General features: G+C 36.8%; 1 protein-coding gene across 4 annotated transcripts in view; it reads left to right on the top strand.

The window, feature by feature from the left end:
- Positions 1-26,758, top strand: part of KIAA1328 (KIAA1328 ortholog) — a 228,982-nt gene that overhangs the window by 144,374 nt on the left and 57,850 nt on the right. For 3 of the 4 annotated variants that reach the window (XM_028524446.2, XM_028524447.2, XM_028524450.2), the window contains 2 exons: positions 3,070-3,737; positions 10,945-11,052. In XM_028524446.2, the coding sequence (XP_028380247.1) occupies positions 3,070-3,737; positions 10,945-11,052 (776 nt within the window). The remainder of the gene's footprint in view (positions 1-3,069; positions 3,738-10,944; positions 11,053-26,758) is intronic. The other variant, XM_028524448.2, reaches the window with a different exon arrangement.

Below are 26,758 nucleotides of genomic sequence, written 5' to 3'. Positions count from 1 at the left end.
TCTGTCATCCAAGCAAGTCAACTCTGGCCCAACTTGCAAACCTCCTGGTAGCAAAGAGAAGGTGGGTTACTGAACTCACTGTTTTCAGAAGGCAGTTTAGAGGTAATCTGCCGTAACTGAACGTGCCCCTTGAGCATTTCACCTCCACCCTCACGCACCCCACACACATGCCCCGTAATGTTTTCCTTGAGTGAGATTTGGGTAAGCATAGGCTTTTCTCCCCTTTGGTAAATTAGTACCCTTATAAATTAGTGCCCGTGATAACTACCCATCTGCCACATTCAGTTTTGAGGTAGATGCTGTTTATAATCCCTGTTTTACCGATGAAACTGAAAGTCAGGCAAATTGAGCAATGTGCTATATTAATTTTTTATTTCTGTGTAACAAATTACTGCACCTTACTCAACGTACTGCAGTTTGTGACAGTGCACAGTTATTATCTCTCGGTTTCTACGGGTCATGACTCCAGCGCGGCTCGGTTGGGTCCTCTGCTCAGGCAGGGTCTTCAAAGGCGGCAGTCAGGGTGTCTGCTGGAGCTCCGAGTTCTCTTCCAGGCTCACATGGTTGCTGGCAGAATTTAGTTTCTTACCTCTGTATGATAGATTGTTGTTTTCTTGATGGCTGGAAACTGCCTTCTGCTCCAGAGGCCATTGCCACCTGACCCCTCTCCAGTGGCCCTCCCACAGCATGGCAACTTACTTCTTCAAGGCCAACGGGAGAATCTCTGACCTTGGGGAGGGCACCTGACCCTCTTTAAAAGGGTTTATCTGATTAGGTCTGGCCCCACACAAGATAATCTTTTTATTATTATTGTTATTCACAGTCATCTGATTAAGGAGCCTTAGTTACATCTCGGAAGTCCCGTTTGCCGTATAATATAACGTAATCACATGACTGATGTCTGACCATCAGGTGATGTCTTCACAAGTCCCACCCACACACAGGGGGAGGAAATAATACAAGGTGGGCACACAGAGAGGATGGGAACCTACCAACATACACAGTCACCCATCAGCCAATTGGGAAAACAGTGTTTTCTTTGAGTAAAGTATGCATCAAAATCATTCCATTGTTTTGCCTCTCAAAAGCATAAGTTCTCTATCAAAAATATTGTGGAAATATTCTGAATACCTGACATTTGTGAATAATTTAAATCAGTACCATTAAAATAAGTGTCGACTGTCATTACCTAAAAATGAGTGTATGTAAATAATGTTAAGGAACAAAAAATCAGAATCTAAAATAATACATGCATGCTATCTATTGTTAATAATGCATGTCTCATAAAATATATGAGAATGTAAAATAGTTTATTTAAGTTTCTGGACCAAGAAAAAAATTGTCATTTTTTAAATATAATAATTCTGTAAAAAGATAGTTTACCATACAAAGTAAAGTAACAGGTGATAAATGTTAAATATTTGTGTTGACAGGAAGTGCTACCAAAGTTCATAGTAGGAAAGATTAATGTAGACTAGAGCTTCCTTTTAGGTGCAAAGTTGGGTTAATTTTTTTATGAGGTAGTTTGTCAGAAATTTTGCCTGAGGACTCGCCCCTTTTCTGTATCTTCTAACCCACCAGTGGCATCCGCTCAGTGGGCAGGATTGCATGCCTTCTTTGAAGACAGCCAAGTCCTACCCCCAGATGTGGCTCATTCTCATCGAAATAGAACTCCTTTAGAATTGCTTTAGAAACGCAAAATCTTAAGAATCATTGTAAGAGCATTGCTATATATCTCTGTGAGTTGACATTTTATCAATCAGTTCATCAGTTGCAACTATTGCTAAGCAAATTGGTGGGATTCCCCCCCGCTTCTGCTAGGGATCTCAATTATTCTGTTTCTAGAATAATGAACATTGCAACTGTTTATTAATTATTTAAAAAGCAGTTGTGGTAGACTGAATAATGCCCCGCCCCAAATATGACCATGTCCTAATCCCTCAAACCTGTGAATATCATTTTATACGGTATAAAGTACTTTGTGTGAAAAGAGACTTTACAAATGTGATTAAGTTTAAGATCTTGAGATGAGGGAATTATCCAGGATTGCCTCAGTGAGCCTACTCTAATCAAAACAGTTCTTAGAGAGGGACAGAGAAACCAGATATCCCACAATACAGACTGGTGGTTCTCAAAGCGTGGTCCCAAAGTAGCAGCGCCCGCATCACCACACAACTCATTGCAAATGCAGATTCCTCCGCTCTGCTCTAGGCTTCCTGAATTGGAAGCTCTGAGGATGAAGCCCACAATTCACATTTAACAAGCCACCCAGGTGATTCTGATACATGGTAAAGTCTGAGAACTGCTGACCTACACTAAGTTTTGCTCTCCCTGGTAGAACAAGCTTGAGGCTAATGTACTAGGAAGGCTCACTGTTGGTACGTCCAAGGTCATTTGCCACTGCTTCCTTTCTGCCTGAGTTTTATCAGACTATAATCACTTGAACAGCCTAATTGAAAAATCACTTATGTTTATAACTGAAGTGAAATATGTTTTGTATTTAAATAACCACTTTTGATTAGAATCATTTTGTCAAAAGTGTTGGTTTTATCTGTGTGCTGTAAAAATATTTATAAAAACTCATCAAATTTCTAGTAGTAACGTCCTATGCAGGGTTAGGTGAAAGGTTTTATATCAAATCTCATGCTGTGTAATGGCCAATCACAGGGTATTTCAAATAGTATTTAAGGTGGCTAAATGAATTTTTTGGCTTAGTATTCAAAATTAAACATTTAAAAATACTAACATTTAATGCTTTCGCCTCTTCTCAAAGTTGATTTTAGGTGAACTTCATTAAAGATTTCACTTCCTGAAATCTTGCTTAAGTCGCAAGTAGCAACATTTCCTTCTTCCTCATCCTTAAGGATTTACTTGAATCTCAATTGTTTGAAAATGGGTTTAGCTTTGTGGCACATGTCACTTTGACTATGTGAATACTAGCATTTCTTATTTAAGAAGACAAAACAGCTTTGTTTTGGTGAAAATATATCATTGATTTCTGAAAAGCCAAAACAAAGGACTGATTTCACTGGGCTCCTGTTTAACAAGTGATCTTGTGGTTCCTTTCAGGTGTTCAATAGGAAAAGCACTCTGCCGTCTTCGTCTGTGGAACTGGATGGCTCCTACTTGAGTGTAGCCAAACCACAGACCTACTGTCAAACCAAGCAAAGGCCTAAGCCCACAAATCAGGACTTGGCTGTGGAATCCCTTGTGGAGTTCAGGAATAATTCTCTGAAACCAGCAGCCCTTCATTGTCCCAAAGAGGACCTAGACAGGGGGCCATCGGAGACAAGAACATGTGATTACGGATCCCCAGGGAAAAAACTAGCAGGTGCAGTCCCTACAGAGAAAGTTCTGTCAGAGGAATTGAAGGAATGCCAACATCTTAAACCTACTCCATCTAGACTGTGTTGTGGGCATAGACTTTCTGAAAATGAGCATCACGTTCATGTGAGCCATCCTACGGTCATGGTCCCTCAATATTCCAAGACAGAGCCGGAATATTGCCATTACTGTGGGCTTTCCTGGGCAACTCTGCTGCATGGCCAAGGGCTACTACAACCCAGTGAAACTGATTTCAAAAAGCAACTCTCAGAAGACAGAAGGCAGCAACTTATGCTTCAAAAAATGGAGCTGGAAGTTGAAAAGGAGCGCCTTCAGCACCTGCTGGCCCAGCAGGAGACAAAGCTCCTCCTGAAACAGCAGCAGCTTCATCAGTCCCGACTAGACTACAACTGGTGAGTGCTACCTTTCTCTGGGCAGTGCCTGTAGCTGGGAGAACACAGGAGGCAGTGACTGCTGCAGCACCGTGACAAAGGTGTAGGGGAAGAGGTTCCTCAGGATTTTGGCTTTCTCAGGATGCGTACAAACTGTGACTACTGGGTAAATTCCACTGTCGTCTTTGGAAGACTTGAAAGATTATCTTGTCTTCCAAAATGTTAGCCTAGAATGTCTACTTCTGAGCAGCCCAGTGTAGTTTTTGCTGGATTCCAAAGACAGTATTTTTAAATGATATTACCATTACACAGAATCCTTTGCTGTTTGATGTCATTGTGGAGAACAGTAGGCATTAAATAAAAGCTTAAGACTTCAGGGTGTGGAATCTAATTGTAAAGAAGTATGATTAGTTGTCATCATTCAATATTTATGTCTATTCACTAAAGTATAAAATATAACAAATGATGGGAGCCTTCTAAATTCAGCCTTTTCCTGTTCAATAACCACTTCTTATAAACTTAGTCACATTTAAACTGTCCTTCCCTCAATAATTCTTCCTGAAGAGCAGTGCTGCAAAAGTGATATTGCTATTTTAATGTTGTATAGGTCAGCATAGTTTTACAGAGTCACAAAATTTGCTATCTTAATTTATTCAAGCAAAATTAGCAATAAATCAGACACAATCATATTTAAAACAATAAAGTGTCACGTCTTTTTAAAAAGTAAATTTTAAGACCAAAAATATGAAATGGAAGATTTTAGAAATAAACAATCGTAAATTGTGCCCTATTTAGGGTGATGAAATCTCTTGACATCTCACTCAGGGCGTAATCACCCCTTCGTCCTGCGTACCTGCACTGTACACGGGCCTGGCCCGTTAGTCATTAGTCGGCAGCCATCTCGGTTGTCCAGTCAGCTGTCATGGTATCACAGTACTGTGTTCAAGTGCTGTGTTCACCCTTATTTTACTTAGTATTGCCCCCAAAGTACAAGCAGGTGATGCTGGCAGTTCAAATATGCCAAAGAGAAGCCAAAAGTGCTTCCCTGAAGTGAAAAGTATATATGTATGTATAGGGGAAAATGTCAATATACAGTATAGGGTTCCGGATTATCTGCAGTTTCAGGCATCCATTCGGGGTCTTGAAAGCATCCCCCATGGATCTTAGTTTCTCCATGGAAATTAAGTACTATGGTACTTAGTTTCTTGGAACCATAAGCTGTCTTCCTTTTTCTCTTCCTATGATCAAACAGTTCTGTTCTTCATTGTTCAAACCTGGAGGCCTTCCAAATAAGTGAAAATTAAGCCATTTACAGCAAGGGTACTTATACCAAAGGCTACGATGTTGCTTTAATTTTATGATCCCAAATGCTAATCTTCAAGTTAATCTATAGTCTCTCCTGAGAACTTTATTCAAGAACATTTATCAAGTGCCTGTGACATGTGAGGAATGGTTTTAGGTCCTTGGGATAGAAAAACGGATCAGATGTGGTAAAGAGGGCACAGCCTAGCAGGGGAGATTGGGTAAGTTTAGAATATGTGTCATGTTCACTTGAATAGCTTGTATATTCAAATAATGTTGGATAATGATAACACAGTCTTTAGTGTTCTCTTGATTATGCTAGCATAGGTGAGAGAGCTATGAAACACAGCTTTTGAGCAAGTTTTATATGAGTATAAATTGCAAAAATAGAATATTTATAGAGATTTTTATAAACTTTTTATTTGAAATAATTATAGATTGAAAGGAAGTTGCAAAAATAGCACAACGGGGTTTCATATACTCTACACTCACTTTCCCCCAACAGCCATCACTTACATAAATAAAATACACTATCAAAACTGGTAAATTAACATTAGTGCAATGTGCGTGTAGTTCCGTGTCATCTACTACAGATGCAGATTTGAAGAGTTGTGTAACCACCACCACAAGCAAATAAAGAATGAAGATTTCCTTTGCACTTACCTTGTTAGAGTTTCCCCACACTCTTCTGCCCCCACCATCCCTAACCTCTGGAAACGACTAATCTCTGGTCTATTTCTAAAATTTTATCTTTTGGGGATGTTATAAAATCCAACTATATAGTCTATGAACTTTTGATACTGTTTTTTCCCATAAAGTGTAATGCACTTGAGACCTGTGTAGGTTATTGCATATATTGTACCTTTTGATGGTGTTCAGTAGTATTCCATGATGTGGTTATACCATAACTTGTTTAACCTTCATCTATTCAAGAACACCTTCATTGTTTCCAGGTTTGTCTGTTACAAATGGAACTGCTATGTACATTTTTACACAAGTTTTTGTGTGAACTAAGGTTTTTATTTCTACACATGAAAACTAGGATTATGATTGTTAGATCATATAGTAACTGTGTATTTAGTTTCTGAAATTTAGCTTATACTACACTTAGTTTAAAATACTTTCTTCAGGCAGTGCATGAGAGAACATTTCTCCCCATGTTTGTCGGCATTTAGTGTTGCCACAAATTTTTATTTTACTCTTCCAATGTGCACACCATGATATCTCATCGTGGTCTTAATTTGCATTTCCCTAATGGTTATTGGTGCTGAACATCTTTTCATTTGCTTATTTGCTCTGCTTCTATCTTCTTGGATAAATTGTCTTTTTAATATTGTTTTCCCATATTTTAATTGAATTGTTTGAGTTTTTTTATTGCTCAGTTTTGAGAGTTCTTTATACATTCTAGATGTAAGTCCTTTAGCAGATATGTGGATTGGAGGTATTTTCAACAGTCTGCAGCTCATATTTTCAATCTCTTAACAGGATTTTTCACAAAGGTTTTTTTTTCCTTGTAGCTTATATAGTTTTTATCACGTTTGTTGAATTTGTCAGATCCCTTTTATGCATCAATTGATGCGATCATCTTGTTTTTCTTACTTAGCATGCTGCTTTAGTAGATTATATTAATTGATATTTTAATGTTGACCTAGCCTTATATGCCTAAAATAAACCCTATTTGGTCATAGTGTATAATACTTTACACGTATTACTAAATTCTATTTATGATTTTATTAAGGATATTTGCATTAATATTGATAAGAGATATAGGTCTGGGTTTTGGTTGTGTTTTGGGTTTTTTTTTTTTGTACTGTCATTATCTGGTTTCAGTATCAAAGTAATACTGGCCTTATTTGTTTATTTCATCCATCTCTTTATAATGTTCTTCCTTCTATTTGCTTTGGATTTATCTTGCTTTTTTTTTTTTCTAATTTCTTCAAGTGAGAGCTTAGATTATTGATTTGAGACCTTCTTGTTTTCTAATGGAAGTATTTAGTGCTATAAATTTCCTTCTCAGCACTGTTTTGACTATATCTCACTAATTTTGGTGTTTTAGGATGTCCAGTTAGCAAAATACCCTCTAGGTACAGCATTTGCTCCTTCCTCATGGCAGAATAACATTCACATACATCAAGTTTTTGTCCATTCATCTGCTGACGAACACTTAGGTTGGTTCTGTACCTTGACTGTCATGAATAATACCGCAGTGAGCCTGGGAGTGCAGGCGTCTTTTCAAGATACTGATTTTGTCTTCTTCAGATGAATACCCAGAAGTGGAATTGTTGAATCATATGGTAGTTATATTTTTAATTTTTTGAGGCACCACCATACTGTTCTTTGCAATGGCTATACCAATTTACATTCCCATCAGTAAAGTACCAAGGATCCACTTCTCTCCATATCCCCACTTGTTATCTCTTGTCCCTGTGATCAAAACCATTCTAACAGGTGGGAGGTGACATCTCATGGTGGTTTTGATTTTCCCTTCCCCAGTGACTGGTGGTGTTGAGCATCTTTTCATGTACCAGTTGAGCATTTCTATGTCTTTTGGGGAAAAAAACTATCTTTTCACATCTTTTGCCCATTTTTCAGTCAGTTTATTTGGGGTTTTTTTGTTGTTGTTTTTTGCTATTGAGTTGTATAAGCTGCTTATTATATATTTTGGATGTTAATCCCTTATCAGATATATGGTTTGCAAATATTTTCTCCCATTCCATAGGGTACTTTATTTTAATAATTGTTTTCTTTGCTTTGCAGAAGCTTTTCAGATTGATTTAGCACTATTGGTTTATTTTTGCCCAAGTTTTTGATGTTGTATCCAAAAAGTATTGCCAAGACCAATGTCAAGTAGCTGCTTCCTCATGTTTTCCTGTAGAAGTTTTACTTTACAGGTCTTAGATTTAAATCTTTAATCAATTTTTAGTTAATATTTGTAAGTGGTATAAGATCATTTCATTCTTTTCATCTGAAGATCCAGTTTTCCCAGCACCATTTATTGAAGAGGCTGTTCTTTCTCCATTACATGTTCTTGGTACCCTGGTCAAAGATTAGTTGACCATATATGCATGGGTTTATCTCTGGGCTTTCTGTTCTGTTCCATTGGTCTTTCTATTTGTTTTTGTGCCATTACTATTTTGATTACTCCAGCTTTGTAATATAGTTTGAAGTTAGGAAGTATGATACCTCCAGCTCTGCTCTTCTTTCTCAGGATTATTTTGGTTATTTGGGGTCTTGTAAATTTTAGGCCTAATTTTCTAATTATGTGAAAAATGCCAATGAAATATTGATAAGGATTGCATTGGAGATTTCTTTTGTTAGTATGGACATTTTAACAAAATTATTTCTTCCAATTTATAAACATAAGATGTTTTCCTTTTATTTGTGCTTTCCTCAATTTCTTTCTTTCAACAGCTCCTTGGAGTCTTTAATATGCACATCTTTCATCTCCTTGATTAAATTTATTTTTAAGTATTTTTTTATGTAATTGTAAATACGATTATATTATTATTTCTTTTTCAGACATTTCAGTATTTTGTGTAGAAATGCAGCTGATTGTGCAATTTTAGTGAATTCATTTATTAGTTCTAACAGTTTTTTGATGAAGACTTCAGGATTTCTATGTATGAGATTGTGTCATCTGCAAACAGAGACAGTTTTGCTTTTCCCTTTCCAATGTGGATACCTTTTATTTATTATTCTTGCCTAGTTGCTCTGGCTAGTACCTTTAGTATCACGTTGAATAGAAGTAGCAGAGAAGGGGCATTCTTGTCTTGTTCCTGATCTTAAAGGAAAAGCTTTCAACCTTTCACCATTGACTATGATGTGAGCACTGGGCTTATCATATGTGGATCTGTTATATTGAGTTATGTTCCTTCTATACTCAATATCTTGAGTTTTTCATGAAAGGATGTTGAATTTTGCCAAATGTTTATTCTGCATCTACTGAAATAATCATACAATATTTATCTTGCATTCTATAGTTTGGAGTATTTTATTGAGAATTTTTGCATCTGTATTCATTATGAATATTGGCCAGTATTTTTCTTTTCTTGTATTTTCCTTATCTGGCTTTGGTATCAGAGTAATGCTGGCTTCATAAAGTGGGTTTGGGAGTTTCTTTCTCTTCAATTTGTTGTAAGAGTTTTAAAAGGATTGACATTATTTCTTTAAACATTTGTTAGAAGTCACCAGGGAAAACATCTAGTCTTGGACTTTTCTTTCTTGGGAGGTTTTTGGTTACTGATTTAATCTCAAATAAGTCATTATCTGTGTTTTCAGATTTTATATTTCTTCATGATTCAGTTTTGGTAGGTTGTATATTTCTAGGATCTTATCATTTCTTCTAGGTTATCCAATGATTTGATATATAACTGTTCATAGCAGTTTCTTGTGATCCTTTTCCCTTGTGGTTTTAGTGTCTCCTCTTTCATTTACAATTTTGAGCCTTCTCTCTTTTTTTCTTAGTCTTGCTAAAGGTTTCTCAATTTTGTTTATCTTTTTTTGTTTATCTTATTTGCTCTTTTCCATTGTTTTTCTGGTCCCTAATTTATTTCTGCTCTGATCATTGTTATTTTTCTCTCTCTAATAATATTGACTGTAGTTTACTCTTTATCTAGTTTTTTGTAGTATAAAGTTGGATTGTTTATTAGTTTGTCTTTGAGATTTTTTTCTTAATATAGGCATTTATTTCTTTAAACTCAGCTCTTAGAACAGCTTTTGCTACATCCCACAAGTTTTAGTATGTTTTGTTTCCATTTTCATTTGTTTCAAGTTATTTTTTGATTGATTCTTCTACTCATTAGTTGTTTGGGGATGCATTTTTTTTAAATTTCTACTTATTTATGAGTTTTCCAGTTTTCGTCCTGTTACTGATTTGTAGTTTCTTACCAGTGTGGTTGGAAACAATACTTGGTTTGATTTCAGTCTCCTTAAATTTGTAAGAATTGCTTTGTGACCTAACATGAACTCTGGAAAGTAATTCTGTTTACACCTGAGAAGAATATGTATTCTGTTGCTGTTGGATTGAATGCCTGTGTATGTCTGTTAGGTCTTTTTTATTAAACTCTTAGTTTTTATGGGGTAGTTAATCTACATGTTTCTGTTTATATATCACTGTGCATAGTTAGTGTCAATTGTAAAACATCTTTTGACAATGATAAAAATGAAATTTTTTTAACATTTTTACCTTTTGTGGTTTTATTTCATAATTTGAGAATGTAGTTTTATGGATTTCATTTCTAAAAATGAACCAGAGAGAACACCTCTAGGTAACAAAGAGAATGGGTGGTAAGGGTCACATGTTTGGTGCCAGTGAATAATTGGCCTTCTTCCTCTTGGTTAGAACCATGTCATGCTAAGTTCTTCAGCTGCTTCCCCTCCTCAGTACAGTGAGGGTGGAGCTAAGTTAACATCGATGGATAAAATTTCTTCCTGGAGGAATTTTTCTGTGACTCAGATAAAGTGTTCGTGAGTGAGATGCAGCCTCAGCTTTTCAAATTGTCAGTACGAGAAGGGCCACCTCTGGGTATGTTGGGCAGGGTCAGTTTTACTCAGTGTTACTAGAACTCCATTTGGACTCTGGCGACCAAAACACACTTGTTAGTAGCAGATGTAGAGAAGCTTTAAATTTCTAAAGAGGAGATTTAAAGTGCTATAGATGTTTAAAGCATCTATAATGTTGACCTTTTAAATGATATTCTAACCAACTCAGACTTCCCTCACTGATCTGTAAATAAAGAAAATTTAAATTCTTGTGAAACTGCTTTGTGTTTATGTGTATTAGGAAGAACCCATTTGTTTTTGGTAGGTGGAGTTTTAATTTGAAAATAATTGCTGGGTAATATGGCTAGAAGATGGTCTTTCAAGGAATGCCATTCAGTTTCTTAGATTCTATAGGATTAGACATTCTCCAAATTTATTTTTACAGGTTGAGAACTCAAGCTGAATTTAAGTCGAAACAACTGGTGGATGATAAAGAACTTGCTAAGCCCCGAGAGCTCAACCTGGTTACGAATGGGAGTGACTCTAGACCAAGGTAAACTTGAGTGGTGGGTCAAGGCAAGATTATATAGAATACAGATATTAAGGATATGTTTGGTTTATAGTCATAGCTCCTTATTGGTGAACCTAGTTTTCTGAGCATATGAATAAATACATTCTCATTATAAAATTTTGAAATATAGAAGTGTAAAGAGAAAAATAAAAATTATTCATGTGCCTACCATTCAGAGGCAATTTTGAGCCCTTTTTATCTTTCTTTTATAATTATATATTGAGTAATAAGGATTATGCTTATAAAGAATATTATTTTTTGTTTTTTTCACTATATCATTTTTTCTGTCATTAAATTTTTATGAAAACATAGTAATTAATTCACTCAACAAATGTTTATTGTGTGACATCTATTATTCAGTATTTATCTATAAGCCTGATGTTGAATAATACAGGGTTTTGCTCTTATAAATTACACCTTGAAGACCTTTTCTGTAAGTTATTTATTTTATTTCTACCTATTTCTTTGGTATAGATGCTTCCAAGCAGACTGCTATCTCAAAAATATGAATCCTTTAAGATTCTTGATGCACATTAATAAGTTGCTTTCCATAGAAGTTAAATCTATTTATACTCCAAAGCTGTGTTTAATAATTCTTTTTTTTCCCTGAAATTTGAAGAATTTTGGGCTATTACTTTTTCAGTATTAGATATTCAGGTTGTTTCAAGTTCTTTATCACTGTACACAATGCTCTAACAAGCATTACTACTTATTTTTGTGTTCTGGTACTTCTGTTTTATTAGGGTGAATTCTCCAAAGTGAAATTGCTATTTTTACATAAGTATATCTCATTATACTTTATAATTATAAACTACAATAGTATGTGCCAATTTTATTCCAAAAATTTGTAGCAATTCGTACTCCCACTTGCAATTTGTGAAAGTTTTCATTGCTGTTCAGGTAAGTGTAGTGAATGCTTTGGAAGCTTGTGCTTCAGTCTAAGAGATGGACGTACTTTAAAAGTTCAAGGACATACATCTGGGCATGCATGTCCTACATTCAAATAATTATGACAAAAATGATGTAAAACTATGAACTGCTTTCAAAAAAATCTTAGGCCTTTTAAGATGTTAATCTACATTATAAGAATTTGAAGAAGTTTGACAGTTATTTGTCAGAACTCCCTAAATAAAAATTAATTTTAAGCTGAATTTTGTTTATTTGGAAATCTAAATTGTCTTAGTATTAAAAATACTGTTTATTTAAAATATTAAACTTACTCAAGTGAGGCATTAAGAATTTGGAACTAAAATAAACGAGATAATGAGGAAGTAAAAACATATTTTTTATAATTAACAGCTCATTTTAAGTTAATTATATACAATTACCAAAATTTAATTGCAATTTATTTTCTATTATCTGTGGGAAGAATCACAGGCAAGGGAGTTTACATTGCTGCCTTCCTGCATAAAAGCTATGAAATGAGGATGAATAATATGTGAGGCCTTAATGACAAATAAGAGCAAATAGTAGGGCACAGCTGAGCCAAACCATTGGAAAATTATTATCACATGAGAGATGGTAATGACTTAGAAAGTCACGAACAGCTCTGATTCCTTATAGGCTCTCTGGTTTGTTTTTTAGTTAGTTAAATTGTTGTTTGTTTGTTGGCTATGCAAAAATGACCCTTACAAAGAGAAAAGAAAAAAAAAAAAACCCTGGCTTATAAGTACTACAGGGAATGTAGAAAGCCCCTATCCTCAAGAATTCTCATAGAAGAGTAAGACAAATATACAAATGTTTATTATCTATATACAATATAAGGGCTATAAAAGAAATGCAGATAAACTAAGAAGATGTTTGTGAAAGAAGTAATACTTGAGATAAGCCCTAGAATTTTGGTCTGTGAGGAGTGTCTGTGTGCATGTATGTATGTGTCGGGTGGGAGAAGACCTGGGAGGAGCTGGAGTAAAGGAAGGAAATCACACAGCATATGTGGGGCACAGCAGTGAGTATGCTTTAGTTTGATCAGAAGAGTAAGAGAAAATGAAACTAAAGATGAAACTAGTAAATTAGGGTAGATTATAAAACAGTTTAAATATCAGGCCAAAGATTTTGGGCCTTTGTGATTGGAAGAATAAAAAGGGGGAAAAAATGATTTTGTCAGGAAGACGATTGATTTGATTTTTATTATTGAAATAAGGATCAAAGAGGCCAGGTTTTAGTCCTTGCAATAATGAGCCAATGTGGCTTTAAAGATAATGCTGTGCTCCTCAGTCTCCTTGCCTGTAATTGAGAGAGTTAAAATGGATTTTCACTAAGAGTTTCTTCCATCTCTTAACAGTTTGTGATTATTAGACAGGTTGGATTTCCAGATGAAGCTATCTGTTATACAAGTAGAATTTTGGACCTAAATGTCCTAAGAGAAATCAAAGTTAGAAATTTAGATTTGGAAGTCATCTGCATTGGTGCTGCACCTGTGAGAGTGGATATTAATTTCTGAGAAGTTGTTTAGAGAAATATAAACAAAACATTAGAAAATGCCTACCTGTGGGAATCTGAGAGAATAAGAGTGGCAGTGTGAAAAGTTGACAAAGAAGCAGGCTGGTGCAATGTCACAGAAACAAAGGAGGAAAAACAGAACGACACCTTAGAAAGAAATGTAGTTGATGGAGTATAATTTTAAAGATAGGCATGCCCTGTATATTTTTATAATCTTGGAGAAGTGACTAGTGAAGGAAGAGATTGCAGAAAGTGAATAATTGATGGAGCCCAGTCCTAAAAAGAATCACTTGTCAAAGTCTCAGTTATTTGTGCTGGCTTCTCTTGTACCTGGGCCCATCTCTCCTTTCTTCTGTCTACACATTCTTTCTCCCTGTGTGACCGTATCTAGGCCCTTGCCTTTAAATACCATCCATATTCTCATGACTCTCCAATTTTTCCCTGTAGACCTGACCTTTCCTCTAGTCCTTAAACCCATGGATCCTGTCATGTATACAAGACTCCCATTACACGGTCTCACAGACATCTCACAGATAACAAAGCTAAACGAAATCTTGTTCCCTCTTTCCACCATCCAGTCCACTTTCACTCCATCCCAGCCTTCATCTCAATAGTAGCCACGCAAGTCAAAACAATGTCCTTAATTTCTCCTTCCTTTCCTTTCCTTTCCTTTCCTTTCCTTCCCTTTCCCTTTCCCTTTCCTTTCCTCCACCAAACAGTATCATAACCACTTTCCTTTTGTTTCTATTCCGTCACCAAAATGAATGCACTCCTCCCACCGTAATCTAAGCCTGGACTTCGGCAAAGGTTTCCAAAGTGGTCTACTTCCTTTATTTCTGTTCTTAACCCCCTAAAATTCATTTCCCACAACAACTGGAAAGATCATTCAAAAAGAGCAGTGTACTTACTTCCTTGTCTACAACTCTTCAAAGACTCTTCAGTGCCTATAGAATAACACCTGAACTTCTTGACTGTCATAGAGCGTTCTACATGAAATCTGGCTTCTTCTAACCTTACACCACTCTCCTTCTAAACATTTAGTCACCCCTACTCCCATTTTACTTAAAATTTAAACTTTTGACCATGGCCTTTATGTTGTCTTCTCTTGACTTTGCATTTTTTTCTTTGCCTCCTATGTTCCAACTTCATTGGCCTTGGTTGTATTTCACCTTCTAGTATATGCTGCATCATACCTGTAGCTGCCTTTAACAGCTTTAGTCCTGTCCTTCCTAGTATTAACTTCTATAGATGAGAGCTTAAGTATCATCTGCCAAGAAGGTACTTTTCTGATCACCCTAAAACATGTGTCTCCATTGCTCCCTGTTTCAGTACTCTGAAGTCCCGCACACCAGCGCCCAGCCATAAGCTTCATGAGCACAAGGGTCATAACTGTCTTGTCACATATGATATGTTATAATATCTATATGTCATGAAGAGCATACCTTCAGTATATAGTAGGTGCTCATAAAATATTTGTGGAATGGATTGTTCAAAACCTCAAGTCCTCTCAGGAAAGTATGAAGGGAGATCACTGACTGAGAAAGGTGGTAATAACATCTAGGAAGAGGATGCGGGTGCTCAGAATAGCCTCAGGGAAGGTATAATAAGTTATTAAAAGATGATCAATAAGAAGTATTGCATTCATAGTATAGAAATTTCCACGAACTGATAAACTACCTCAGATAGGCAACTCTTGGAAGAGTAACCCAAACAGCTAATATGTATATAAAATCTTCTTACAACTAATCTTAGAAAAGTGAAAATTAAAAACAATAAAAAGATAACATTTTTAAATCAGTTGGCAGAATTGGAAAGTGTAGTGAGATCACAGTTTAACAAGAGTGTGGAGAAACAGGCGCTTTGCTTTGCTGTACTGCTGATAGGAACGCACTTACTAAAGCTGCCTGTGTGGCCAATTTCAGAGTATCATTTTACAGTTACTTTTAATTATCATTGATAATTGGCACAGCAACTCCCCTTCCAATCATCTCTCCCTTCCTTCTAACTTCCCTTTTATTTCCTTTCTCTGTGTAACTCATAGATAACCTTTGGCCTAAAGAACTGTTCTTGCAAAAAGAGAATATTTTTCCGATTTCCCTTTCAAAAATCTTTTTCTTTTTAATTTTGAAAATTTCTTTAAAGATTTTACTTACTTATTTTTAGACATGGGAAGGGTGGGGGAAAGAGAGGGAGAGAAACATCAACGTGTGGTTGCCTTCTGTGCACCCCCAACCAGGGATCTGGCCTGCAAATCTGACGTGTGCCCTGACTGGGAATTGAACCAGCGGCCCTTTGGTTTGCAGGCCAGTACTCAATCTGCTGAGCCACACCACCCAGGGCTCTTTCAAAATTGTTTAACAAGGTGACTGATTAACATGGGTGGGGAATCACTGTTGTCTACTTTAGACATGCTGGAGATCATCAGTAAAATTGTATTGTTGGGCTCAGAGATGTCACGTATAAATATAACTTAAGCAAATGAGAAAGCAGTTTGCTGTAGTTGAATATTACATAACTTCGATACTAGAGAATTTTTGAGAGATGGGACAGTGATCTTCCTATCCTTTCAAATTCTTCAGTACTTTCTTCTACAACCACATTTCAGTATTTTCAAATCCTTTACATTTTGATAAATGGAAGACTCATTACTTAAACATAGAATTATCATACAATCCAGCAGATCCATTCCCAAATAACATACATCCACACAAAGAGTTCTGTGTGAATGCTCACACAGCATTATTCACGATACCCAAAAAGTGGAAATTAGCCAAAAGTCCAGCACCTAGCAAGTGGATAAACAAAATGTAGTGTATCCATACAATGGACTATTTGGCAATAAAGAGGAACAGAGCGCTAATACTTCTACCACATGGATGAGCCTGAAAATATGCTCACTGCTAGATTATCACAAAAGATCACAAAGTTCACCTTTCTGCATATATGAAATGTCCAGAATAGACAAATCTATAGATAAAGGACATATGTTTGTGATTGCCCAGTACAGAGGGTGGGAATGGGGAGCAACTGCACATGAGAATGAGGTTTGTTTTTGGAGCGTTTGAACTATTCTAAAATTAGATTGTGGTTATAGTTGCATAACTCTAAACTTACTAAGAATCACTTTAAGTGGCAAATTTTATGGTATATAAATTTACATCACTAAAACTTAAAAAAAATCTATTTTTTAGTACCATTCAATATTCAAAATAAATTAAACTAAGAACAAAAGAAATCGTACAGAGCTTTGCTTGTTTTCATACTACATCTCTTCTCTAGTTGGGAATTGCTTTTTTAAACTTAATTCTCCAAGATGATGTTTCATTCTGTATTCATAACAGATACAATGATGAGACAAGTAGAGCAAATACTATTCAGATTCTACTTATGAGGCCTATGTCCTGGGAAATGATAATTTGATTTTGAAAAATTATATATAACCTTTTCCCACAGATCTGGAGATTATTATGCTAAGTGAAATAAACCAGTCAGAGAAAGACAAATACTATATGATCTCACTTTTATGTGAATTCTAATGAACAAAATAAACTGAAGAACAAAATAGAAATAGACATGGAAAAGATAATAAAATTAAAGGTGGATATAATCAACAATTCTTAAAAGATGAATTGGTGATATATAACTTATGAAATCAAATTTTGCCTCTTTTTTTTTTTTTTCACCTTAAGCAGTGAGGGAGATGGTTAGCACATCACCAATCTGGTGCCAATTTTGTCTGTGGCTTAACTTGTGTTACATGGTTTTTAAGATCAAAGCTTCATTCTTACATTCTATACTGATGCACCTCCCTACTCTACCCTGCCACATACACTTGTTTTCAAATGATAGCTAATACACTGAAACATAAAACTGCTTAGGGTTCTTCCAAATTATTATCTGCACAGGCTGAACTTGGCCAATTGATAGCACTCATGTAGGAAAAGACAAACCTACTGCTCCCTTGCATATGATATCCTTAGAATTAGCTTCTTCATGTATAATATCTACATGTTTTTGGCTCTGGATAATTTTTAAATCACATCTGTCATGTCAGTACATAATGAGTTTGTGAGATGAATATTTTCTAAGATGTCAATTCCTAGATTTTCAGTATGTTACATTGTTTGGCTGGGGAGCATTTTTCCAGGGTCTGATGCATATGTACATGGGGCTAGGGAGCAGAGAGCATCATCTGTAGGAATTAGAGAAATTTCCTGAAGAATGTCGGTGCTACCCCTGGTTAAATACTAGGAGTTGGACAATAAATGATGTAAAGTTTGATGCTTTATCTGCTGTACACAAATGGATTGAATAGTGGTGGTTTCCACCCTTCACTCTTACATACTGACACAAATCTTTGTGAAAGTAATTTTCTTCTCAGCCAACAATACCAGTGAGATTGGGGAATTAGAAGTTTCATGACCACTTGAGTCAGCTTGTTTTGATAACCTCATTTCCAGATGCATTGGAAGGAGAGCAGTTTGATTTCTTTGTGGACCATGCCTGCCTCGCCTGTTCCAACTTGAAACACACGGGTTCCCCTCACAACATGGAACAGAGGTGGCATCTTGGGTAGCGAACATCGTTTCCCAGGAGACAGAGAAGAGCAGTAGTCTTGGAGGTAGCAGCTAGTTAAAAAGTATCATTTATTTTTTAGCATTTTTGGTAAGTCCCAATAAATAGGATTGGTCTGAAGCCTACAGCTGCGGATTTAGTTGTCATATCTCTTCTTCGGTAAAATTCCATGGACTGTTTCTGGATTTAATGGCCTAATAAAATATATCCAGGTCTTGATTCTTTTCTTTTTTTCTACAACTACATAAGATATTTCTATGAAAGGAATGTATGGCTGTGTTTTATTTATACAGCTGAATATTGTTTTGTCATGGGAAGAGGGAATAAGAGCTAAGACAAAATGGATGGAAGCCAAAAACATTTTACCAAAATATCACATTGGCATGTAAGACTTTTATATGGAAAAGAGTGGGGAGAGCACAATTAGGACTAGTGGTTACTAATTTAATTATTTAATGTATTCTTGTTTCCAGATACCCCAGGGGTTCTCTCTGAAAGGGACATCAAATTTTTAGGCACTTTAAAAGGTTTTTATTTGTAATTAGCTTTTATTTGTAATGGGCTTTTCTAACTGCCTGAACATACTTAAAAATTTATTTTTGGATTCAGGATAAATGAATACACACAAGACAAACACATAAAAACACAGACGTTTAAAAAACAAGTGCATTATTTTATTTGGAGTAGTATGTATATGGGAACTTCCTGGGTAGATAAGGTACCTGGAGGTTTGTTTGAAGATAAGATGAAAAGAAATAATGACTGTGTTTCTGAGCATATATTTTGATCATAAAGTTTCTGAGGATATGGTTGTGATCCTGATTAGCCCATGATGGTTTGTTGTAGGTGGATGCCTGTCTCAGAAGAACTGCATAATACATATGAAACAACACTAATTTTTGATAATCCTACAGAGAAAGTTTTATACTGAGCTCAACTCATTTGTTTTTCATATTGCTCCTATGGTGCAGAGGATTGATTTTTGTGCAGCTTTTGCTAGTTGGCATTTTCTTCTTTGGTAAGCAGTGTATGCAAGCCTTAATCCTTTAACCTTGAATCTGAGCCCTGGGCTATTTGATGGAAAAAGAACTTTTCTTTGTTGTATGATGTGGCATGGTGAAGGATTGTATTAGTCAGGGTCAACCAGAGAACAGAACCAGTAGGAGATATATATTCTGAGACATATTGCAAGGAATTGGCTTAGGCTAGGCAAATATGAAGTTGATAAAGCAGGACGTCAGGATGAACAGGCTAGAAATCTCAGGTACAGGCTGAAGCTGCTGTCCACAGGGGGATTTCTTTTTCAGGGAGGCCTGAGCTCTCCTTTAAAGACTTTTCAAGACATTAAATCAGTCCCATCAATATTACCTAAGGTTTTATGGATTTTAATCACACCTGCAAAATACCTTCACACATCACCTAGATTAGATTTTGGTTAACTGGGACTGTAGCCCAGCCAAGCCGATGTATCGAAAAGACCATCACGGCTCACCCCTTGTCAACTTAGCACCCATATACACATCTCCTTAAACCATACTTAATCTTCAAATAAAGATAATAGAAAGGCACACTCCCACCTAAAATAATACAACTTACCCCATATACATCTGAAACGTGCTAACCCATTCCCCAGAAGAGAATGTGAAGTCCTTGGGTGATGGTCACTTTTCTCATTGATGTCCTATGATTTCAATGTTGTGATATAAAGATAATTGTTATTAATGTACCTTATGTTAGGTGATAAAGGGATAAGAGACGAAAAAACAAAAATATTTGGTTAATATACATATGCAGACATATCCATAATAAAGTAAGGAAAATACTCAAAATTGTTATAGTCCTCATCTCTGCAACTGGCCACATGGCTGTTGTTGGTATTTCTAAGTACTCTCTCCCACCACCTATTTCACTACATTTGGCTGTCAGCAACCACATAAGCTGGTCACTGTTCTTTGTCTGGTGGGGTGACCCAAACTTCAATTCCTGAAAAGCCTGGAGCATTACTAGTCATACCTGAATCGGATTGTTGGAGCCTCCACTGACTAATCCTAGGACATTGTACTAAGAGACACCCTAAGGGATCTCCTGTATTCCAGGCATACTCTTACTAACCTCCATTGTGTAGCAGCAACCCATCTCTCTTTTGGTAATTATGATCAGCCCCCAAGCCTGTACAGTGACTCACTTCTTTGCCTGTTAATTAAGAGGCATAGGAGCACAAAGTGTCCAGGTGGCAGTATCACCTCTCAGTTTAGTGGAATCACTGTTGTATCTCCTGATGAAAGCATTCCTCCCTTTGGAATGAAGACCTCTAGACCAAGCAGACCCTAAGGTCATGGGGGAAGGGAATCCAAAAATGTTGCTATTGGATCATTTGGGGTAGTAGTGGAGCCACCCTCATTTCCATCCATTCTTCATTGGACCTGTGAAGCCTGGCTGTGGGAGAAACAACACCCCCTATTAGATACTGACTGAGAGCATTCCTTGATCCCACAAGGTACTGCCACCTAGCCAGCACTCGAGCTGGGTCTTCAAAGGCTATTTTGCTGTTCTGTCAAGATAGCTGACGATGGGGGGTGGGTGTTATGACCGGTGAATTCCATGACCATGGCCCATTGCCATACTTTATTTTTTTGTGAACTAAGTTTCTTGATCAGAAACAATGCTGCATAAAATCCCACGATGGTGGATAAGGCATTTTATAGGTCCACAGATGGTAATTTCAAAAGAAGCACTATGTACACAGAAGGCAAATCCATATCCATATTAAATGTCTATTTCAGTAAGATGTATGTCCAGCCCCATGATAGCTGCTAATGCTAGATACCTCCAGTCTGTCAGTTTAAAAGAGACAGAAGAGAACTAAAGATAAACAAGGGCATAAGGCTAGAATGAATGCTGTAGTACTAGATTGAGTCAGAGACGTTAGTGTATACTCATGTTTATGTATTATCTTAGCCTGCTCAGGCTGCTATAACCAAATACCAAAGCCTGGGTGGCTTAAACAACAGAAATTTATTTTCTCACAGTTCTGGAGGCTGGAAGTGTGAGTTTAGGGACCAGCATGTTTGAGTTCGGGTGAGAACTCTCTCCTGGCCTGCAGTGGCCACCTTGTCACTGTTCTCACATTGAGGAGAGAGAGAGAGAGCAAATACCTCTCTCTCTGGTATTTCTTATACCAGCACTAATCTCAGCATAAGGTCCCCACTCTCATAATCTCATTTAATTACCTTCCGAAGGAAGGTAATTACCTTCCTAATTACCTTCCAAAGGCCCATCTCCAAATAAAAATACCATCATTTGGGGGTTAGAGCTTCAAAATCTCATATGAGTTTCGGAGGATGCAATTCAGTCCATAGCCTCTGTGTGTATGTATATATACACACAGATGGATATATACACAAATAAATACAGGTATGGGTTAATATACATAATATACATTTCCTAGCTATGCCTGCTGAGAAGGCCCAGTAACAGTGATAACCAGTAGCAGTGAGCACACCCAGCACCCAGGACTTGGTTTCTAAATACTGTTTTCCAATAAAAGAAGCCAGGACTCCATAGAGAAATGGCTAATTATAAGGAAGGGGGAAAGAGAACGAAAAATGAGCCTAGATCCCGAAAGCAAGGAAGTGCTCAACAATCAAAAGGACGAGGAAATGTTACAGGGACACAAAAGTCAACCTAAAAGACCTTCTAATGGCCAAAGATAGAACACTGTGAGTTACAAAAGAAACAATGTGATACTGGATTACAACCCAAAGTATAAAATAAATACAGATAAGTCCATACCGATATAAATGAATGAATGAATGAGAAGGGACTGATCTTTCTTCAGAAGAATTCTAAATAATATGACTAAACACTTTCCCCTTCAGGAAGTAGAGCTTAGTTCCCATGCCCCTGGAGCGTGAGCTAGACATGGTGACTCATGTTCAAAGAGCAGAATATGGAAAGGGGAAATCATACTTTACAATAGAGAAATCTGGTGAACACTATTTTAACCAAATGTTCAAGGTTAACATCACCAATGATCAGTCATGTTGATGTCGTGATGTGATGTGTGTGCAGCAGGAATTTCACCTTTGCAGTATGCTTCCCAGACACTCAGAACATTGCACTAATCATGGGAAAGCAATGGAGAACTCCAAATTGAGGCACATTATACAAAATACCAGTTTTCCTTCAAACTAGTCAGTGAAGTCATGATACACAAGGAACATGACCGAGGTACTGTCACAGACCACTGGGAACAAAGGAGACAATGCCTGAATGCAAAAGTGGTCACCTGGAATAGATTCTGGAACAATAACAAAGGCATACATGTGAAGACTGATGAAACTGTAATAGCCTAGATTTAGTTAATAGTAATATACCTGTTTTGTTTTCTTAGTTTTGAGAAATATACCATAGTATTGTAAAATGTTAACTTTAGGGTAATCTCAATGAAGAATATATTGAAACTCTGAGGTATATTTGAAATTTTCCTGGAAATTTAAAACTATTCCAAAACTAAAACTTTAGCCCTGGCTGGTGTGGTTCAGTGGATTGAGTGCCGGCCCACGAACCAACCGGTCACTGGTTCGATTCCCAGTCTAGGGCACATGCCTGGGTTGCTGGCCAGGTCCCCAGTAGGGAGCACGCGATCGGTAACCACACATTGATGTTTCTCTCCCTCTCTTTGTCCTTCCTTTCCCTCAAATAATAAACAAACAAATAAATAAATAAAATCTTTGAAAAAATGTCTAAGATGGAAGAGGGAGAAAAGCAACTTTGCCTTCAAAGAAAGGCAGGTGAGAACATGTGAGTAATTATTTCTAATTTCTTTTTGTTTGGTAAGAGGGTTATGGAACCTGTGTTACTTTGTTAATAAAGTGAAGTACAGAAATGCTGGATGGTGTGAGAAAGGGGTCACTTTTCTGAAGAAGTCAGAGGTCTGGCAGTCCATGCAGAGAGCCAGCCTGAAACTCTCAGGGAGAGTCGGAGGAGACTGCAGCTCTGCCTGAAGGTGAGGAAGCCCACTCTTCTGATGAATTACAGGAATTCTGCTCTGCTCGTCTCCCCGTCGTAAGTGTTTTACAGACACAGAGGTGTCTTTGAGGGAAAGGTGAAAAAAGATATCTTTTCCAACTTCATTTCATTAGAAAGTTTCTAGGAAGAGTGAAGAAACTAATAAAAAGGAATCAGGAAGTATAAGATTCTGAGCAAGCATGTAGATTTTAGAAATTTCTAGCTTTCTTCAGAGGAGAAAAGCACTGTCAGAGAGGTGGCAGGTGGAAAAATGTGACAGTATAAAGACAGGAAAAACAAGCTCTGTTCTACCACAGTTATGCAGTAGAAATTGTGCTTCTTGGGGAAAGTTACAATGAAAATAATAAAAACTAGAATATAAAGATGTGTAGTTAAAGTTTTAGAGCTTAAAGAGCTGGTAGAGGCATTATCCAGCTCTCTTATTTTACCATTGTGTAAACTAAGTAAAGAAACTTGAAAAGAATTAATGTAGTTATCATTAAGCATATGTGCAACAATTTGAAAACACAAAACAGTAAAGAAAACTTCTGGGTTCTAGCAAAATCAAGAAAATTATTGTTGTCTTGTATAAGAAGGGAGTTCATTGGGTTGGTTGATGATTCTCTTATACCTGTTTGGATGTAGCATTATATAAACCTCACATAATTCATAAGAAAATATGTTATCATTAGGACCTCTGTCTATATTGTTTAAAAGAACCTGTTGAGACTCTTCAAATTTAATTATTCATGTAAGCATGCTGATATGACTGCATATTACAAAAATATATTTCAGTTGTAGGATCATGTTTTTTGTCAACCAGAAAAATGTTTCTGAGCTGTAAGTGGAGTATGATGTTTGGGAAGAGCATTTGGAGCTAGCAGTCCTAATCAAGAGAACTTCAGTGAATACAGGCAGGTCAGTGGGATGAAACTATAAGTATGTTGTTTAGAATAGTAGACATGACTTGACAAACAGACTAAAAGGAAATGTCCTTATTTCATATGAGAAGCTGTCTGGGGAGGTGGTTAGAAAGCAATACATACCGACTTACGTGTTCAGTGTGATGAAAACACTTCCACTGGACTTTAAGTTTCCTGAAGAGATTCAGACCTCATATTGTTATTTGGGTGAGTGAATGAATGAAGGAAATGTTTGGCAGATAATGTGTGTGCATTTGTAAAACATATTTCTTTGGTCATTGAAACCAAAGAAACCCAAATCATTTCTGAGGGAGATTATGGCAGAAGGCTGAAACTGGTGGCCACAGGGCTGAATCAAGCCTGCAGATGCATTGTTTGGTTAACAAAATGTTTTTAAACACTTGAAATTAGAATGCATTTGGATGGCATAACATGAGGCTAAAACAGAACCCCAAATAACAACGTTTCAGGAATAGGTAGCGGAATAGGAGCCTGCAACTGAAACTGGGATAAGACTAGTGGAAAACCAAATGAAAAATCACATCATAAGAGTCAAGGGGATAAAGTGTTTTCAAGAGGGGAGTGATGATCTTTGTATCATACTGAAAGAGCAAGTGTGGTAAGGCTGGATATGTGGCATTGGACTTAGCAACAGAGCTGGTAGGGCTAGGAGGTGATGGGCTGTGGATTGAGTGGAAGGTGAGGAGATGGGTAGAAATACCAGAGGGACTTAGCCATGAAAGGGGAGGAGGCAGGTAGCCATGGCTACAAGCAGATGTAGAGTCAAAGGAGGCTTTTGCTAAAATGGATGAGGAACAGGTGTTTTACATGTAGATGGTGGGCAGGCAGTAAAGATAAAGAAGTTGAAAATATAAGAGAGGGGATTATCAGTAAAATGAGTTCCCAACAGTGTAGAACTGGCATCTGAATCACAGATGGGAGAATGAACTTTGTTCAAAAGAAGGAAGACTTGACAGTAACAGGAGGGGATGTGGAAAGGACAAGTATTTTTAAGTCTGTAGGTTTGTTAGCAGGTAGTTGACATGTTCCCATATGGATTCTCGATTTTTCATGTGAAGCAAGAGGTGAGGTGATCCACCTGAGTGTAGTAAGGGAGGTGAGGAAAGTACAGGGCTAATTGAAGGTGGGATTGAAGGTTTGAAGAGTAAGAGACTTGAAATCACTGCTGTGAAGAGTTTGAGAGCTGACCAGGAGAACACAGACAAGTCCTGTGGTGGCATGTCCAGCTGATTTTAGAAATGGTGAATTTGTACTACCTTTTTGTAGAGTAGATCTCCTAGGCTGGTGATATATAATGGGGTATGTTAGGAAAACATGCACAGGTGTGGAATTTCATAGTCCTGGGAATGGGTCATTACAAGACCATGTATACAACGAGACCTGGTATCAAGTCTCAGTTCTGCCACTTACTAGCTGTGTGAACCTGGGTAAGTAAGTTATCCTTCCAAGCCTCATTTTCCCCAGCCTTTCTTAAGAAAACTTCATGGAGTGGTTGTCAGACTTATAAAGGAAAGTGTTCTCACTTGTTATTTTACTGGAGAGCATTTTGCTAAAATCAAAGACAAATGAAAAGTGGAAGTCTTATTCCACTCTGAGAATTCTTCACTGCCTGTTGCTTGCACATCATATCCTAAAAGGAGATGAAGGCAACTGGTGGAGTTGTCGCGTTCAGCCTAGTTCTGACAAATGAAAAATGAGTCATAATTAGATGTATAACCAAAACTGAGGAAGAGAAAAAAGAACCATGATTTTCTGGTCTGGGACTCAAAAAGGTAAGAGTCCACAGGGCTAGGAAACTATCAAAAGTATAATTCTGACCATACAAACAAATTAATTGAGGAATTAAGAGAGGATTCTTTCTATTGCAACTGCAAAAATAGGAAGACACATATAAGGGTGGACATAAGAGATTTTCAAAGAACAGCAAGAATGCTATCAAATATGTTAAAGCCCAAAATAGGCTTTGCGTTTTAAAACATGCTGTGGATGACTGAAATAGCTTATTTGATTTTGTTTCAAGGCTTAAGAGCAAATCAGAATAGGCTTATTATTTAGTACCTAAGATGTGTTAATACATGGGCAAGAAAAATGAAATACTATTCAATTACTCAAGAAATAGTAACAATGGTCTATTGGTCTATTTCTAGACCAATGGTCTTGGTCTAGAAATAGTGTAACAATTATTGCACAAGAAAACAATCAAAAGATAGGTGAAGAGTTTATTTAAAATACATGTATACTCACATACATGTACATGTATGCATAGATACAGAAACACAAATTCAGTTTTTCCAGCTCAGTTTATATACATCTCAGTGTAGTAAGAGTTCCTGTAGATAAGGCCACAGAACCTTTACTGGTAGCCTTGAGGATCTGTGGAAAACTGTAGAAGTGCCAGGAAACTGAAGATAGATAAATTTCTTTTAAAATTAAAAAAAAAAAGAACTTTGCATTTTATATACCAATAAACTAGACATTAATTCTGGGCATGATTCTTAATTCTAAGATGATGTATGGTCTCAGAAAGCAGAATATGTGGTTACTACTCTGTCCTACAAGAATACCACTAAGGTGCAAAGAAGCGATGTTTGGAAAACCCAGACCTATATCTTCCTTCTTACCCGTTTCAAATAGATTTGTGCCCTGTTGCTCAGGTGAAAAACTGCAAAACTCCCCTTGATTTATATGTCTCCTTCCTTCTCCATATCCAGTTCATT

The sequence above is a fragment of the Phyllostomus discolor genome, chromosome 9 (assembly GCF_004126475.2).
Source record: "Phyllostomus discolor isolate MPI-MPIP mPhyDis1 chromosome 9, mPhyDis1.pri.v3, whole genome shotgun sequence".
Classification (NCBI taxonomy): Eukaryota; Metazoa; Chordata; class Mammalia; order Chiroptera; family Phyllostomidae; genus Phyllostomus; species Phyllostomus discolor.
This window is presented reverse-complemented; position numbering and strand designations above follow the sequence as displayed.